Source organism: Dermacentor silvarum, chromosome 11 (genome assembly GCF_013339745.2).
Source record: "Dermacentor silvarum isolate Dsil-2018 chromosome 11, BIME_Dsil_1.4, whole genome shotgun sequence".
Lineage (NCBI taxonomy): Eukaryota > Metazoa > Arthropoda > Arachnida > Ixodida > Ixodidae > Dermacentor > Dermacentor silvarum.
In genome coordinates, this window is record NC_051164.1 from 31,401,745 (window position 1) to 31,421,218 (window position 19,474).

General features: G+C 46.0%; 1 protein-coding gene across 1 annotated transcript in view; it reads right to left on the bottom strand.

Moving 5' to 3' along the window:
- Positions 1 to 19,474, bottom strand: part of LOC119432494 (ATP-binding cassette sub-family A member 2) — a 235,232-nt gene that overhangs the window by 180,186 nt on the left and 35,572 nt on the right. The window contains exons 3-4 of the mRNA XM_049658514.1: positions 15,105 to 15,260; positions 4,657 to 4,867 (exon numbers count right to left, since the gene is read on the bottom strand). Of these exons, the coding sequence (XP_049514471.1) occupies positions 4,657 to 4,867; positions 15,105 to 15,260 (367 nt within the window). The remainder of the gene's footprint in view (positions 1 to 4,656; positions 4,868 to 15,104; positions 15,261 to 19,474) is intronic.

Genomic DNA, 19,474 nt, shown 5'->3' on the forward strand with positions numbered 1-19,474 from the left:
GCCGTACGCAGGGTGTGCGAGTGAAAGCGTACGAGGGTGACACGGCAATCGCCGCTCAATGTAGCACATGCGAGGGAGGAAGGCAGGCCGGAAGTGCGCGGTCTCCTCGCGGGCGCGAGGCACGGGGTTGAGGCGTGGGAGAGGGGGGTGCGTTCTCCGTCGGCTGCTGCTCACAGCGCGGCGGCGTGGCCGCCGTATCTTGAAAGCAATCTGCGATGTGGGCGAAGTGCGCGCCCGCGCGGGCCTCATTTTCAAAGCGGTCTGCGATGGGGACAAAGTGCATGCGCCGAGTGCCGGTAGCTTCGTTCGCGCTGTGCTTACGACGTTGAGTTCGTGTTAAAACGAGAGACAGGGCAAAGGCCAATTTGCTCGCTGTCGCTGGCGCGCTTTATCACTCCAGCGTTTTGACGAGTTTCCGCCGTCATCGTGCGAGATGTGTCCACGTTAGCTTGTGCGCGCGTGACACCGTGCTTGCTTGTTTAGTTAGTAAGCGAATATTTACAACTTTAAATGGCCGATAAAAATACTATCCTTACATTGTATAGCTGTCTACTAATTTGCTATCGCAATCGATTCTTCGCGCTTCGGCCGAAACTACGACTTTTTTATTTATTTTTGTTTAGTTTCGTTTTCTTTTACTCTGGGTCCGAGTCTTAGCGCTGCTGCGCATGACCTGTATTGATGCTCATGTAGAGTGAAGCCCGGTTTGCGTCATTTCGGTTACGAAGGTAATTATATATATATAGGACCTCCGCATGCGATGACGATGTATCCATCCCTATTAAATGTTGGAAATTAGTAGAATAGTTTTTTTGCGAGTCCTTAGCATTGCCTACTGGAAAGAGAAGCAATAGTGAGTGTCATGAGTAAGATGCCGGCGGTACACGAAAACAAAGTAGACGAAGATCACGGAGCGTTCGAAACCGCGCGAGCGCTCGAGGCACGCGAACCGACGTGTAATCTGGGAGGGCGAAGCAACGAAGCGGCATTATCGACGTGACTTTTGGACTGGAAGGTCGCTTCGTCAGCTATGCTCTGAGGACGGGAGTGCGGAAAGCCCGGCCACGAAGCTCATGACGCTGGCCTGGCCGAGGCGTGGCTGTAGACCTCGGAGACGTTCGGGCGAAGTTCCTCGGATCGGCTGCTGCTGCTCACGGTGGTTCCGGTCTCCTTCGCAAGAACTCCACTTCCTCGGCCGAGCCCGATCAACCGATAATCACCGTGACACCGGGTCGCCATGCAGATTGACGAAGGGCGAAGAACGCTTCGTGAAGCCTAACCGAGGAGCTGACACGTCAGCGGTGACTACCGGGGCACCGGCCAGGTACTCGGTCAGGTCAACAGAACCACGAGTCATCGGCACTTAAGGCACCCGCAACACTTCAGACGAATACGACGTGGACTGAACGAGAAGAGCTGCAAACCGACGGTCCGTAAGAACCCGCATTTCTACGTTGCGATGCAGTTAGGCCAAATTTGGAGTAGCCAGACTTTGCTGCGCGTCAGGGCTAGGACTGACTTAGAGACTTTAAGCCGGAGCTAGACTCCGAAACCAAAGTAGAGTATTTTCTGGTAGTTTTGTATTATTGTGATAGCAATTATATGGACACTTCCAACAGATTTCTGCCGTCGGCGTCGCCGTCGCCGTCGTCGTCGCCGTCGCCGTGAGGTTCCGTATAGATAAAATCTTCGCCGTGCGCCGTATGCCCGAGCGGAAGCGTGCGGGGACGCACGCTGTCACGGAGAGCGAACGCACTCAATCTTCCACGCGCAAGCAAGGAAGCGGGAAGCGAGCGCCGGAGGGAAAGGGGGGGGGGGGCATTTCTACTCTGCCAACAAGCGCGCTCGTCACTCGGTCGCACCATCTCTTATCTCCACACGGCTCTGACCTTTATGCGCTGTGCATTCGCCGCTCAGTTTCCGTTGAAGCGATAGACCGCACGTACCTTCGCCCGCTGCAGCGTATATGCGCTTGCTGCCAGCGTTTTGACAGTCGTTGTCTGCAGTCATTCAGTGTGATCTATTCATGTTTGTTTGTGCGCACTCACACCACAGCTAGTAATAGTCAGGCCACATTTTCCAACGCACGCTAAACATGCAATGCTGCCCGGATCGGCAGTGCAGCGCTACGGGTGTGTCCCTTCGCACGCGCTGCCCACGGGCAGCGCTTCTCATCAACACCACCGTTTCACACGCGCCTTCTCGTGGTCATCGAGTCTCTCTTCATGTCGGTTTACTTACGCCGCAGCACACCTGCTTACTTAATCAGCTCATGTTTACTACAATTCATATTATTGCTACCAAAGCCACTCACCTTACTTCGTATGACATTGCTGTGTTGCTATCGCATTCATTGCTTCGCCCTTAGGGCGAAACTGTGACATTTTTATTTAGTCGCAGTTTTGTATTTAGTATGGAGTCAGCATTTTGGCTGAGGTATGGTTTTAGTGTTGTGTGCTTTACGCTTTTCCCGATCCTGTTCATATTAAATCCTTGTTTGCTGTGCTGCGAGTCGTATCTCTCCTCCATTGAGGGTAACGCCTGCGTGGAACCCTCCTGCTCTCGAGTAGAGGTGACGGTGAGACACGTGTCATTCACGTGTATTTCAGACGCCGTTGATAAAAGAGTCTGCCGAAGGGGTCGCTGAAGTCTGAAGGTTTTTTACAGGGTCAGAAAAGCACGCAAAGCAATTTTGAAGCAAGATGAACATACGGGAACACCTTTCTTCTTCAATCATATGCTATCCATAGCAATAGAAATAATTGTTACTTGGCTACCTCTTTCTCTTTCAAAAATATGATAAACTTCGTCCTGTCTATATATTTAAACATATCGTGTCTATGTGGACATTTAAAAAGAAATGTTGAAATAAAAAAATGTGCATGAGGTAGCCGCCGCTGGTGTTTCTAATGCGCTTGTTCCCCTATTGTCAGGATTGGTGGAAATAAATTGAAAGTATAAATTAAATGTGGTGCACATACACGCGAAGAATGATGTAGCAAGGTTTTAGCCGCAATAAAATATTAAGAAAAAAAGTAGAGACAACTCAAAAGAAACCTGAAACGATGTGGGTAACTGAACTCTGGTAATGACACTTTAGGGGTTGGGGTGGAAGCTAGGCTTTGGCATCGCCTAGGCGGGGGGCGGGGGAGGGGGGCAGGGGGCTCTGGGCCGCCCCACAAAAACCCCTGGAGGGGGCTCAGGCCCCGGAGCCCCCACCGTGTGGTCGGCGCCTATGTCCGCGTTGGAGACAATCTTTTAGTTTCTATGGCTGTAGCAGTGAAATGTTTTATCCAGCGACGCCACTTGTGTGGGAGCCTAAGAGCAGCACGTCTGTGACGAATACTCATATTAACCGCTAACAAACAGAGGCTTAGTACTTCCGTAGGGTGTGCGAAGTCGCTAACGCTGCTTCGCCACCTTTAATGTGTCAGTTGCTAAGAAAGACATGCATCTGCGTAAGGATTTTCAGTATGTGTTTTAAGGAAAAAAATAGCTATTGGAGTCAGAGATGTTTTGATGCTGCGGCCGGTCGCAGGACTCGGTTGCTGCGGAAGTTACGTGTAGAGTGAAGCTTCCTCTGCAACGTTCGACGGGTTTAGATGGTGTGGTGGTGCTTGGAATGTGGAGACGAAAGTGCGGGCGGTGATATGAGGAAAGGGGGGGGGGGGGGGGGGGTTGACTCCAGGAGAAGAAATGCTGCAGGAAAGACTGCCATGTGGGTGATTTGGTTGACGCAAGCGGGGACGTCACCAGGCTAAAGAGTGCAGACAGCAAGGGCACCGGCGGAGCCATGATGCACTGGCGCTCAGTCGGCCGCAGACGTTTATTGGATGTTTGGCTTTATTTGCTCTCCACCTCTGGTAGAATATCTTACTGTACTTCTCTATAAATGTCAGTTAAGAGTGCGCATGTGTCAGCCTTGGTGCTTCTCATGTTTTGTCTAGGCAGTGAACGCTGCAAAGAAAGCAATGCCCACTATGCAGACATGCGGTATCAATTACGTTGAGCAGCTGGCCAATCATGGCATCGGAAGTTCCGAATGCGGCAGGTTGTATGGGGCACTCACACCATTCGGAAGAGCGTGTGCTGATCTCGAGCTCGTATACGAAGCGGCCACCACATTTTTGAACGACGCTACACTGTGCGGGCGGAAGAGAAGGGCGAGTTAGGCGCAGGTCGTGTAATGATAAAGTTCCATGACCCGTTAAAGCATCCAACTCTGCCCCAAGAGAAGGAAAACGCATGAGCCCATTGGGTGCGGCAGAGTGATTCATTAGAATAAAAACGGGCAGACATAGGATGAAGTGATGACTCGGGACATTTATAAGCGCCAACATATCTGTGTGAAGCCTTCGGCCATAAGTGGGCATAAAATTCGCGGCTTCAAATGGTGAAGACAACTTATGAGTCAGGGTGGCGAAGAAATAGAAGACGATCTGAGAGCGAAACACATTGATCCAATCGCAGGCTGTTTTGCAGAACGTCGAAGGGATGGCAGTCATTACTGATAATATTAGTATTGTTATTATTATAACACTTTTTAGCAGAAGTCGTGTTGCATGCGTATATTCTATATACCTGGGCCGCCAATAGGCAGCAGGCAGCATTGATTAAAGCAATACAAACAGCGAACCGGAGGCTGGAGAAGCTTACCACATGCTTTTTTCAGAAAGGCTGTCGATCCGCTGCAGACGGTCCCACCGGCCGCCATGATGATTATCTGGTCGGCGATGGCATCAGCTTCCTCCATGTCATGAGAGGAGAGTAGCAGAGTTCTTTCCTTCGCCACGGTTGTCAAGGTATCCCACACAGCCCGCCTCGTCTCCGGATCCATGCCCGCCGTTGGCTCGTCCAAAATGAGCAGCTGGAATTCGAGTGATCCAAGTGAGTTCAAGCATCAAAGCTGTAATTCAAGTGACACGTGCACGAGCTGGCTGGATTGCCATAATCAGTAGCTTTGGGCTAAATTTGGCTACGTGTACTACTCTAAAGAGACGCTAAAAGACAATTTTTAATTAAACACCTATTATCGGGCTTACGCATTACATAACGTGCCAAGCACCACGTTTTTTCCCTCTTTATGCCAACAAGCGCTTCGGCTACCAGCGTTTGCACTCTAATTCACACCGCTCTGTGTTACTGTCTCTTAAAGCTACGCCCTAACATTTTACATCGTGCTGTTGATTCTATGAGAAAGGCAAAAAAACTTCATATGATTGCTTTCACACTTTTATTAAAAAGGTAAACAACTCAGAGTCTATTTTTTAGGAAACGTGGCAATTGTTAACGGCAATAGGCAGGCAAATTTGTCACTGTCTGTAAATATTGGACTCAATGATGCACTTACAGAGACTCGGTTATATAACACGATCCCAGACAATGTCGTTTTAGTATGTGACTCCGTTTTTAACTTATTTCGTTGTGACCGCGGGGACCGTAGGGGTGGCGGTGTGCATCTTGCCATCAAGAAAGAGATAACTGCTGTGCTTATCGATGTCACGTCATGCAGAGAGTCAGTGTGGGTTCGTTTGAAATGCGGCCCTACAGACGCCCTTATTGGGGTTATTTACCGTCCTCCTAACATGGACACATCTTTCTCAAGTAAACTCTGTCGTGTGTTAAGCGAACTTAAGAGTTCGATTTCCCAGTTCTAGCTTACTAATGCTAGGTGATTTTAACTTTCCTGTAACTAATTGGTCCTCATTAACAGCTCCAGGTAGTGATCCCGAAGCTCAGGCTTTCCTTCAGTGCTGCCTTGATTTCTCATTGCAGCAGCTTACCTCTGAACACGCACGTCGTTCCGCCACGTCAGGCAATGTTCTCAATTTTATCCTAACCAACAATCCTTACATTTGCTCTAATATTGCGCGCTTAGAAGGCCTTTCAGATCATTACATATTCACCGGAAATGTGAACTTTGTGCCTCACAGAGAATCAACGCGTGCTAAACAAATCAGGTGCCACAACCGAGCAAACTTTGGTGAAATAAACGCTGAGTTGGCAGTCGTTGCTGAACACTTTCCTTGCGATTTTCGAAAACGTTCAGTGGAGGCCAACTGGAACCTGTTCGGTAAAAAACTTGCTGCTCTTGTCGACAAGTACATACCTATCATTAGCATACCATGCACCAGCACTGCGCCTTGGTTTAATAGCCATCTACGTCGCCTTAACAATAAGAAGAAACGCCTCTACAGACAGGCCGTCTTAAACAGGCAATCCGATTCCTGGCAACGCTAGAAAGCCTTCGATAAGGAATATCAGTTGGCGCTGATATCTACTCGTCGCCATTTCTTCTCACACGATCTACCATCAATGTTAACAAAGAACCCTCGAACGTTCTGGCAGACAATCAATCTTTCTAATAAACCCCATATAACTCTCACCGATGCTGTAGGAGGCAGTATTCCTACGGCTGAATGCGCTGAAATATTCAATAAAGCATTCACATCAGTTTTTACCAGATTAGAGGCTCTTTTAGCTCCTATGACAATGAATATTTCCAACAACCCCATGTCCGAAATAATTATTAGTGAGACCGGTATCTTATCTTTACTAACGAAACTTAAAACTTCATTAGCCTCTGATAACCGAGGTTTCAAAATACTCATGAATTCATGATAAGGTATTCATCGCATTCTGTCCGCTATTTTTTCAGCCTCTTTCATCTGGTTTCGTTCCAAGCGACTGGCGGTTAGCTAAGGTCGTGCCGATTTTCAAATCTGGGGATCGTTCATTGCCTCTCAATTATCGTCCCATTTCATTAACTAGCACAGTTTGCAAACTACTTGAACGTGTGATTCACTCGCAGGTTATTAACTATTAGGAAGAACATAACATCATCTTTAAGTACCAACATGGTTTCTGTAAAGGCTACTGGTGCGAAACGCAACTTGCTGGATTCATCCAAGGCCTACATTCATCTGTCGATGCTGGTATTCAAGTCTACTCGATATTTCTCGATTTTTCAAAAGCTTTTGATAGGGTACCTCACAATCGGTTATTAACAAAATTAGCACTGCTTAATATTCACCCTCTTGTTTTAGCATGGGTAAAAGATTTTCTTTCTTACAGGTTTCACTTTACCACTGCCAATACCCATAATTCTTCTTTCAGCCAAGTACATTCTGGCGTCCCACAAGGAAGTGTACTTGGTCCCTTACTTTTCCTGATATTTATTAACGATTTACCTAACTCTGTTTTGTGCCAAATCAGACTTTTCGCTGACGATTGTGTAATTTACTGGAACACTTATTCTAATGATGATTGCCTTGCCCTACAATATGACATTGAGTCAGTAACAGCATGGTGCTCTACCTGGCTCGATCATGCAACTTAACCCTTCTAAAACAAAATCAATGTCTTTCACTAACCGCAAGTCTTGAATTCCAACCGCATATACCTTAAATAATAACCCTCTTGAGTTGGTAACCACTTATAAGTACCTCGGTGTTCACATTTATTCCGACTTAATATGGAACCATCATATTAACCTTACTGTTGCATCCGTTATTGGGTCATTAGGTCTTTTAAAACATAACCTAAAGCATGCCCCTTATCAGCTGCGATAACGTGCTTATACCACTCTAATCCGACCTAAAATCGAATATGCTTCGGCAATTTGGGACCCCCATCAAGCATATTTAATAAATAGCATTGAATGACTGCAGAACCGCGCAGTTCGTTTCATCTATTCTGATTATTCACGTCATACCAGCATCACAGCATTGAAGAAACATGCTGGCTTTCAAGAACTATCTCTCCGCCGTAAAATTGCACGTTTATAACTTTTTCATATATTGTATCATCACTCAAATCTTGATAACGTCTTTTTTTGTTTGCCATCTGCTATTTTTGATTGACGCGACCATCGTTTCAAAGTCACGCGCTTGTCATGTCGTCCATTTAACTACGCACATTCATTCATTCCACGCACTATAACTGACTGGAACGCTTTGCCTCCACGTGTTACTATAACCACGGATCACGATAAAATTTTAAATCTACTGTCTGCTAGTACTACAGCGTAATCATTGTGTAAACTGTTACCTAGATGAGCATTGGGTTTTTGTTTTATTCCTTATACTTCCATGATGAGTCTCGTTGTTTTTTTTAATACATTTGTTTGTAGGCTGTATAGCTGTTATTAATTTTTATAGTGTTGCATGGTGTTATGACTGTATAACGAAATTTCAACTTGTTAGTATAGTGTCACATGTGTTCCTTTTGTCGTTGTATTTGTGCCCCCCCCCCATGTAATACCCTCGGTTGCGAGATCCTTTAGGGGTATTTTGAATAAATAAATAAATAAATAAATAAATAAATAAATAAATAAATAAATAAATAAATAAATAAAATGAAAAAGGTTCAACCATCTCCCTTGGGCCATTTTAAGCGTTATACAAAACGCCTAAAACGTTATTCCTCTTTCGTGCGAGGCCCATAAGCGGCACGTAATTCATATATTGAGCAAATGTTGATTTTATAGGTGACGGGCACAGAAGGTTTGTAGTGTCCAGAGCAATTACATGCTGCAGAAAAAATTATTGAACTGTTTTATTCTGCAAATTTTATAAAATATACACGGCATGTAGTTTATATTTGCCGGTCTCGTTGCTGAACTGCGCAATGCAAGGCGTTTATCATTCGTTGAAGTAGGAAGCTTGTCGCGCGTGGCGAACGATAAATGTTCAATCTATGTAGCTTAATAGAGGCTCTGCAAAAAGTTACTTATTGAAGCATTCAAGAGTGTCATACTGTGGCTATTCAGTTTATTTCCCAAAATCCTAAGACGCCACAGTAGGCGCAAACTTCAAATTTGGTAAAAATAGTGAAATGCTGAGTGCGATGTGAAACTTTCGTGTTCTTGGTTAACATCATCATCATCATTAGCCTATTTATGTCCACTGCAGGACGAAGGCGCCTCCCTGGGATCTGCAATTATCCCTGTCTTGCGCTAGCTGATTCCAACTTGCACCTGCAAGTTTCGTAACTTCATCACTCCACCTAGTTTTTTGCCATCCTCGACTGCGCTTCCCTTCTCTTGATATCCATTTTTCTATGTTAACTTGGTTGACATAGAAGCGTTCCAAATAGTTACTGAACCATCAGTTTTTCTTTTTTTCATAAGTAATGCCATGCTTACAGTTAGTTTTTCCGGTGTCCTCAGTTAACTAGACAAGACACCCTTCTTATATACATTATATATAAGGGACAGGTTATGACTGGAAAATATATGAAGTGATTCAGTAATTTTTAATAAATTATGCATGGAAGTGTGGAGCTTTAGGACTGTTTTAGGAGCAGTGCAAGGCTTTGGCCATGGTCATGACATAGGTACGTATGCACCAAGGTCAAACTAAGTCAAATTGAGCAGAGCTCTACGGCAAATGTGTTTCAGAAGTTAAATGCGTGTGGACCAAATACAGCTCTTCCAAACAGTTTTTTTTTCAACAGAGCAATTGTCACGTTTATAGATTGATAAGAAGCATTAGAAACAATTCGTGAACCCTCATTTTTTCGCCATTTCTAGATTTATACAACGTTTCCCGGTGTCCTCGAATAATGAAGTAAGACATCTCATTAACCTTTGCGGAAAGACAAGACTGCGAAATGGGTGATTCGTAGGCGAAGTACAAACAGTTTAAATGTGTTCCTTGCAAAAAATTTGCTATGCAAGATCTCCGGAGCTTTATCATGAGTGTTTTTTTACGAGCAGTGCGAAATTAAGCCCAATGCCCTCACCTAACTAAAAACGCAACCAAGATCAAATATCAGAAACATGTGAGAAGACAAATTAATGCATGGCGCAAAAAGCCTCTGCTTAAATACAACATTTGCAAGAAAAAAAGTTCTTCGGCATATGCTCGAATGCGTTATGTGCACATTTTACGCTATGTTTACAATCTCCCGAGGGAATTCTATGTTACATAAAGTTTACATTTGAGGAAAATAAGGGGCCCTTTAGAGGTCATTCGCAGGCGAAATTAAAAATGTTTCGCTTACTCACGCCGTTTGCAATAAACTGCTTGACCAGGGCATATATGATTGACTTTTAGTAGCGGTACAAAATATTGCAAGTAACACCGACATCGAAATTCGCGACAATAAGCGAAACCCAAAGGCAAATCTGTGCGTGAAGATTAATACGTGAGGATAAGTTAGATAATTTGTAAAACGAGATTTCTAAATCATGTTTTTGCCAGTGTAACGCTGCTGTTGGGAGATACGTTTCACAACGTCCCAAAAAAACACTGCGTTACACAATTTTCGATTTACCAGAGATATCTACCATCTGATGTGCGATGCGACGCGAAAAATTGTCATTAGTGACCTAATTAGGGGCGTAACAAGTAATTCTTGAACCATTGTTTTTTTATATTCCATGCGTTATACGACGATCATCTGGTGTAGTCGCTTAACTGTAAACGATGCCCTTGTTCCTGTTTTGTGAATTGGCCAAGTAAAGGGAGATGTGTAGGCAAAGTTGAAAGTGGGTGTGCTTAGTGCTGCTTTTGCAATAAGTTCCCTATGCTCGAGCTTCGAAAGGGTATATGTTTCACGAGCAGCGCAAAGTTTAGCCTGCTGCCCTCAGATAGTTTAAAACGCCACCGAGATTACATTTATCTAAGATGTCTAAACAAATTGACTGAGGTTTAACCCTTGTAAACCTAGCTATCACGAGCAAAATGTTTATTTGACTTAGTTTTGCATAGACTATGCATACAGGTTTTCATTATTGCACCCTTCCGCGCTTGGTAAGCTTCTCTATAGTGTGCTAATCTGGCCTCCCTGTGCTTCGGTGTTTCAGCAGCCAACTTTGACTTTGCTTGAGATTTCGCAGCCTGCCGTGTAGCTATATCTGCTGGATGATTGGATTCAGCCTGTCGCTTGTGCTGAAGCGCACGCACAGATGGCCCAGCCGAAGCGCCCTCCATGTCGAAACTGAGCGACCAAGCGCCGGCGCAGCAGACGTTATACCCTCGCCTAGTCACGTGGTACTGCACGTCACACCTGCCACACGTGCGCTCGGGCGGCTCAAGGTCATTGCGACGCGATGAATCACCTTACGAGACATGGCGTAGTAGAGCTTTCGCTCTAAAACAAGCAAGGAAGTGTGCAAAGAAAAAGGCCTGTCCATGAAATAAAAGTTTAGCAAAAATATTCCTTCAACGTGTGCTTGAAAGTGCTATTTGAACATTTTACGCTAGGTGTAGCAGTGTTCCGAAGGAAGTCGATGTTACACTGAGTTTACAACTGGAAAACAGAAGGGGCACTCTTTTGGTCATCTGTAAGCAACCGAAAATTGTTTTGCTTGTGCACCTCTTCCCGTATGCAGGTTTAGTGAAACGGCTTATGTACGTTTTGTCAAATAAATTGTGTAATCACAGCATATATGATTGACGAGGGTGGCGATGTGGGTTTGTTGGTTAGTCATCATGGAATGGTTATCTAGTACAGCGCAGCAGAAGAAGGACACAATAAGAAACCGCAGAAGGACACAGTGCTAACAATTAACAACGAAATTTTAATCCCCGGAACGGTCGTACTTATGCGCACACAAAACTACGCGCACAACGATATCTACTTTCTATAATACATGAACGGCATCAACGCATTCTTAAACTGATACGTCATAAATACCCCGAGAAAACGTAAATTATTTATTGAAAAAGAAGTCAGGTATCAAGTCATGCGCAAATAATCCCTTTCTTTCCCGGACAATAATAGTGAAGGTTTGCTGATGCATTACTCAGCGGTAGATTGGATGTGTTCAGTTTGTATTATTATTCTTACAGACTCACGTTTACTCCTGTCTATGATAGTGGTGCCTCCTAGAAGAGGGCGAGAAGAACAAGCTCTGCAACGAAACGTAAGAACCGTCACCTGATGCACTTCTCCCTTTGTTTCTGTGCTCTCTCAAGCTTTCATTGATGAATCATCCGGTTTGATGAACGTAGCATTTACCGCAGGAGAGCGGATTACGGTAGATTATACCTACAGCGCATGTGACGATTTGATCTTTGTGTATCTTATCACAGACCGACTTTCTTGTCCTGATGAGGTTAGCAGTTTTACGCAGAGTGCCTAGCTTGTAAGGAGTCGATAATGCGCTTCGGTTTCGTGGCGTTCACTTTATTTCAACTGATAGTATGACTTGCTCCGCTTACAGCCCACGAGCTAACAAACCGCTCCTCCAATTTCACGCAGGTCATTCAAAAGGGGTGAAGAGGAGCATAAATAACTTATGTTTCACAAATGCGCCTAAAAATTCACCTCCACCTCTTGTCCACACCTAATGAAAGCCGGTTTACAACAGCAGAGTGCGCACCTTAAAGTAGTTGGGTATCTAACCCTGTGATGGTGTCGGCGGCGGAATCGCTGCTCAAAAAGGAACGATCGAGAAAATCGACTCGTGAAAAGCTACTCGGTGTAAAATTCTGTATAATACTAGTAAGCCGATGAGGACAAGAAAGTCGGTCTGTGATAAGAGGAACAAAAATCAATTCATCGCATGGGCTACAGGTGTAATCTATCGTATTCTGCTCTCCTGCGGTAAATGCTACATTGATCAAACCGGGTGATTCATCAATTAAATCTGGAGAGAGCACAGAAACAAATGAGAAGCGCATCAGGTGACGGTTCTTTTGCATTTACTTGCAGAGCTTGTTCATGTCACCCTCTTTTAGAAGACACCGCTATCATAGACAGGAATAAACGTGAGTCTGTAACATTAACAATACAAACTGAAAACATCTAATCTACCGCTGAGCAATGCATCAGCAACCCTTTACTATTATTGTCCGTGAAAAAAAAAAGAATTATTTGCGCATTACTAGATAGCTGACTTCTTTTTCAATATAAAATTTTAGTTTTCTTTCGGTTTTTTGTGCTGTATAGGCTTAAGAATGCTTTGAAGCCGTTGATGTCCCATAGACCTTGATATCGCTGTGTACATGGTCTTCTGGCGTATAGATACGACCGTTACCGCTCGCATAGCTCGCACTATGTCAGTCTGTCGTTTCTCCTTGTGTCCTTGTTCTGATGCTCTATGACAGATAGCACTTCATATACGAGTGACGTTTACGAGCCCCACAAAATTTAGCGCATCGCCATAACGTAACTAGATATGCTCACGAACATCACACTTAGCAAAAATGAGTGGACTGCTTTGGCGAATCTGTGAGAATCAGTGGAATCACTGTGGTATAGGAAGTTCCTTGGTGCTCTCGGTGAACTGAACGAGACACCATGTTTCTGTTTGGCGAAAGTAGATAGTAGGTAATACGTGATGTGTAGGCAAAGTTAAAAGTGGGTAGGTTTATTGCGACGTTTTTAGTGAGTTGCGTAAGCAAGTGCTTATAAGCTTTTGGGTGTTTTACGAGCGTGAACGACTCAACGCTTTTTCCTGGAAGAAAAACAAATGCCACTGAAATTAAATTTAGCTATAATGGGCGGGAGGTTATGGCAAATTTGTGTGACAAGTTGAAAGCGTGTGAAATAAGCACTCCATTTGCGAAACAAGTAATGTATGTCTTTCGAAATTTCAGACTGCCGCTATCATTTATTTTTCCGGATAACTCGAGGCGATGTATCTTTCACCATGTTTATGTTTGCGAGGAAGCGGGCGAGTCGTGTTCAGTGCAATGTGTGACAAAATGGTAACGCTCCAGACTTAATTATAAGAGTTATATATCGAACGATGTGCTCTCTCTATTTGCGTTATATGGAAATCATAGTAGGTTTCCTTGGTGGCCCGGATGAACTACAAAGGGCATCGTGTTTATATTTGTTTAAATCTATAAGCAAGGTATATTTAACGCGTAAATGAACACCAATATGTGTCGACCAATTACAGTCTTAGTAGTAAGCTACGTGTGTGAGCTGCCCGGAGCTTTATAACTGCGTTTTAGGAACAACGCAGAGCTTTACCTTTGAGCCTGGGTGAACTGTGAAAGCCAACAAGATCCCACTGAGTGACAATAGGGGTACATTGCAGCTTAAGTTCTCGCGAAGCAAAATGTTTGTGGATGAATTACAGCATTTTCAAAATTTCTTTACGAAGCTCCCGAAAACGTTATATGCTGGCTACATTTCAGTCGAAGCTGTCATATAGGAGAAACCTGTAAAGTTTGTGGTTTAATTACAGACAAATCAAATTTTTATTTTGATTGCTCGAAAGAATATGTATAGTTTCGCCGGAATGTGGGTTGTGATTCTGCAAGGTCACACAAGTCTGCTCGTTGGTCGAAGTAGATGCTCTCCTGAAGCTTCTTAACTCCCAAGTTTCTGCCTCAGATGTTTGTACTGGTAAGATGCAATTAGTGTAGACGTCGTTTAAAAGATAGCAGTAAGCTGCTTGTCATGAATTGGCAGCTAGTGTATACCATATGCCCGTTAAGCCCTTTTATTCTTCTGAAAGGTTCCTTTTCATGATCTGTGTCCCCTGTGAGCATAGCTAAACGTACTTTTCCGGAGAGTCTAGAGGTTGAACGAAAATCATGAATTCTCGTTATGTTGCAAGGCTATTCAACAACTACCATCCAATATAAAATGCCTGGGACATACAGTCTTTTTTCAAATTCACGTGGTGCGGCAGCGCAGCTTCAATTAACTAGTATATTTACAAAAGTATTACCCCCTAAGGGGCCACGGCGGGTAAAAGAATGTGAGTCAATTTGTAACTGCACTTATCAGATAGCCGCCGAAGTTTCAGATTACATGTGGAATTTCTAACTACAAAGATGTCGAGCATAAATCAACTCGGTATTTACGGTTTGACACACCAAACAGAGCCCGATACTTGAAGGCCTTGTGGAACCAACGAAAGCTTTTCTTAGTCGTGAACTAACAATACCTAGAATGCAGGGGAGTTGCCTGACAAAACGACAATATCAATATGAGGCGCGCCGTGGAGTGGTACTCGGGATTGATTTAGAGCACCTCGGATTTCATTAACATGCATCTAATATTAAGCACACGGTCATTTTGGGATATCGGGCAGCCCCAATTAAAATGGAACCGGGAACAGAACACGCGAACTCCTGCTTAACAGGGCAACGCCGTAGCCACTAATCCATCGTGGCGGGCGATGGCGAAGTTACCTCTGGCTCAGAAACAAGGGTCATAGCTATGCTCAGTCTTCTCTTCATGCCGCCACTGAGCGTTTTGGGCAAGCTTGAAGCCTTGTCGTCCAGTCGGACCAAACGCAGGGTGTCCTTGATGGATTGCGCGAGCCGCTCGTACTTCACTCCCTTGAGCTGCGAAACAAATGAAATACAGCATTGTGGGTGGTCTGTATTGTCACCGTCTGAAATATTACAGGCACAGTAAGAAACATTTACAAATCCATTGAATTAAGTAGACCTCCAATTCAGTTGATGCCTACGTAATGCAATTTAGCTTGGTTTGGAAGCGAATGGTTACATTGAGTCATATAAATGTCCTGATAGGTATATATATGACTTGAACTTCGATAATATTGCCGCCAGCATTGCGAGACCAAAGACGACCGCCACATCCTGTGTTTCAAAGAGCCGCCACACCGCAAGCGTCAAGCAAAGCACCGCAAGACAACGCTGGGCCGGCGCCGACAGACCGGTGGCTCGTGTGCGAGAATCGTACGACTGGCACGCGACAGGAAGCGACAAAGAGGAAAACGAGGTTCGAAGAAGTGAAGCTCGAGGGACGCTGTTGTTGAGTGTACAACCTTTTGTTGACGGGCACAAGTTTGCCCAGTATAAATTAGTTTTTATAGAAACGGCTGTCGTAACTGTTGGTTACATATCTGGTGGAGGTGCTGGGTATGATTCCAAGCCCCACACGCGCCAGGGAAGGCAGCCCGGGTACCCGAAGTTTGGAGCCAACGGAATTAACGCCTGTCCACCAACGGACAAGTCGCCGCATACGAGGTGAGGCTCCCGAGTTTGGTCCTCTCGTCGATTCACCAAGGGCAGCGGTGGCAGTCAGCCTAGGAGCCAGTGCGATGGCTACTCAAGTGATCCCTCCTCACGTCGTCGTTCACTCACCCCTGACGCCAGAATCCTTTCATGGAGACACATTCGAGGATGCCGAGGACTGGCTCGAAAAGTTTGAGCGTGTCGCCAGATGTAACGGTTGGGACGAAACAAAGAAACTCCGGTATGTGTACTTCGCGCTGGAGGAATCTGCGCGCACGTGCTTTCAAAACCACGAAGCGTCGTTATCATCGTGGAACGACTTCCGACGAGAGCTGCTTGCAACGTACCCGAGCACGGACCGCAGAGAGAGGGCCGAAGCCGCTCTTCAGACGAGGAACCAGCGGAACAATGAAAGTGTGACCACGTACATTGAAGACATGTCCCACCTCTTCCGCCGAGCCGACCCAAACATGGCTGAGAACAAGAAACTGCGGCACCAAATGCGCGGTGTGAAACAGGAGCTCTTTGCCGGCCTGGTTCGTAATCCGCCACGCACTGTAGCCGAATTTCGATGAGAGGCGACGACAATGGAGAAGACGCTGCAGCAGCGTGCGAGGCAGTACAACAGAGATGTAAGCGTCGCATCATTTGACGTTGGGTCAGGAGCCCTCCCCAACAACATGGACATCCTACGCGAAATGGTGAGGTCCGTCGTAAGGGAAGAGCTGCAGAAACTTCAGCTGACCCAAAGCCCTCCTACGGTGTCCTCACTTGCCGATGTCATACGCGAAGAAGTCCGGCAAGTAATTTGTGAACCAGAGCCTCAGGTACGGCCCCTAGCACAACAGGAGCGTCAGCCGCGGATATAATACGCCCAAGCTTTACGGCAGAACATTGGACGCGCTGACTCTGCCCGAACTACCGCTACGCCCCAGGTGCTTCCTCGCAGTATGCCGCACATGCCGGAAGAAAGACCACGTAAAAGCGATGTATGGCGTACTCCAGACCGGTGTCCCCTCTGCTACCACTGTGGCGAGGCTGGTCACCTGTATTGGGAATGTCAGCATCGCCGAGTGGGACTCTGTGGCTTCTCCGTGAATGCGCCTTGCCCTCGAAACGGTGAGCGCCCTTACGAGATAGAAGCATTTTTATCTACGCGCCGAAACATTCCGTACCCCCTGCAACATGAGCCTCGATCGGCAGCGCCTATGCGTTATCGGTCGCCGAGTCCGCGTCCGTCCTCCATGTCACCGAGGCGTCGCTCACCAAGTCCGCGACGGGAAAACTAGAGACAGCGACCTGTGGAGGCAAGGCCGCTGACGCCCGGAAAACCGAAGGCCCTCCATCGCCAATCCGACAAGACAACGGCAGTGACGAAACGACGAACAAGTGCGGTGATGACGCCGTTACTTCTGAGTTGCGTGTCATCATCGACGACTTCGAAGTGACTGCGTTGATAGACACTGGTGCGGACTATTCAGTTATTAGCAGTGCACTCGCCAGAAAATTGAAGAAGGTTGTGACCCATTGGACCGGATCTCCAATACGTACAGCCGGGGGACACTTAGTCGACCCCGTAGGAATGTGCACAGCAAGAATCGGAATTAGAGGCTTTATATACGTCAACAGCTTTATTGTTCTTCGTGAGTGTTGCTGCGATCTGATACTGGGCATGGACTTTTTGCAAACGAATGGCGCAATTATCGAATTTCAAGAGTCTCGCATGTTGTTTTCTACAGAAAATGCTGTTGCCATTTCTGATACGGAACAGCCACATATTTCCTCTCTGCGTATTATGGATGACCACGTGACAGTGCCGGCGCGGTGCAGTGTGACTGTTGTAAGGAGTGACGTATTTCGTGACTACGAGGGACTTGCAGACGGAAATATCGGGCTGCTACTGGAAAAGCAAATATGCCTAGCAAGAGGCATAGTTCACCTGCGTAACGGATGTGCGTATGTCCTCTTGACTAACTTTGGCAATCAGGCACAACATGTGGCGAAGGGAACAGCCATAGCGTCTCTTCACGACTATGCACAACTTGCGGATGTGTCAATTAACCCTCGATGCCGCATCACCAGCTTCTGCCACTTTAGACAGTGTCCTTGCCTCTATCGGTATTGACCGACAGCTGTCATCAACACAAAGAGATACGATTGCGAGCTTGGTCACAGAGTTTGCTGAATGCTTTTCGACTTCATCGAAAGTCCGTTGTACTCCCGTCGCAAAACACCACATTGCAGTCGACGAACCTGCAAGACCAGTACGCCAACACTCGTACCGAGTGGCTCCAAAAGAAAGAGAAGGGATAAGAAGGCAAGTACAGGAAATGCTCAAGGACGATGTAATACAGCCATCCAATAGCCCGTGGGCCTCTCCGGTAGTCCTGATCAAAAAGAAGGATAACACCCTACGATTTTGTGTTGATTACAGGAAGCTCAACCTCGTCACGAAGCGGGATGTTTATCCACTCCCACGCATCGACGACACCTTGGACAAACTACGAAATGCCTACTTCTTCTCTTCTTTGGATCTCAAAAGCGGATACTGGCAGATCGAAGTGGACGAGCGAGATCGCGAAAAAACGGCATTTGTGACACTGGATGGTCTATACGAGTTTAAGGTGCTTCCATTTGGTCTGTGTTCTGCGCCCGCCACCTTCCAGAGGGTGATGGACACTGTTCTCTCCGGACTGAAATGGCAGTCGTGCCTCGTCTACCTTGATGATGTGGTGGTCTTCCCCACTAGATTCGAGCAGCCTGTGCAGCGACTGAGAGCAGTTCTGGACGCTATTCGCACGGCGGGGTTGACCATAAAACCCGAAAAATGCCACTTCGGCTTTCGCGAGCTCCGCTTTCTCGGACACATTGTCAGTGCTGAAGGAGTCCGCCCCGATCCTGAGAAGATCACTGCAGTAGAAATGTTTCCGAAGCCAAGAGACAAAAAAGCTATTGGACGTTTCCTGGGACTGTGTGCCTACTACAGGCGTTTCGTAGAAAACTTTTCTAAAATCGCCGAACCACTCACGCGACTGACAAAAGAAGAGGTCCCTTTCGTGTGGGAGAAAGAACAAGAAGACGCATTCTCTGAGCTACAGCGGCGATTGCAGAGTCCTCCTATACTTGCCCATTTTTATGAAAATGCCGAAACAGATATCCACACCGACGCGAGTAACGTTGGTCTTGGAGCTATACTTATTCAGTGGCAGAATGGAGAAGAAAAAGTCGTCACGTACGCAAGCCGTACCTTATCGAAAGCCGAGACAAATTACTCAGCTACAGAAAAGGAATGCCTGGCGGTTATATAGGCGATCAATAAGTTCCGGCCATACTTATATGGCAGACCGTTTCGAGCCATCAGCGACCATCATTCATTGTGTGGGCTGGCGAACCTCAAGGACCCTTCTGGAAGGCTCGCTAGATGGAGTTTGCGTCTACAGGAGTATGACATCACGGTCGTTTACAAGTCCGGTCTCAAGCACAATGACGCTGATTGCTTATCACGCCCACCAATCGAATCGACGTCATTTGAATACGAGCAACATTTCCCATTCCTTGGGGCTGTGAATACGGCG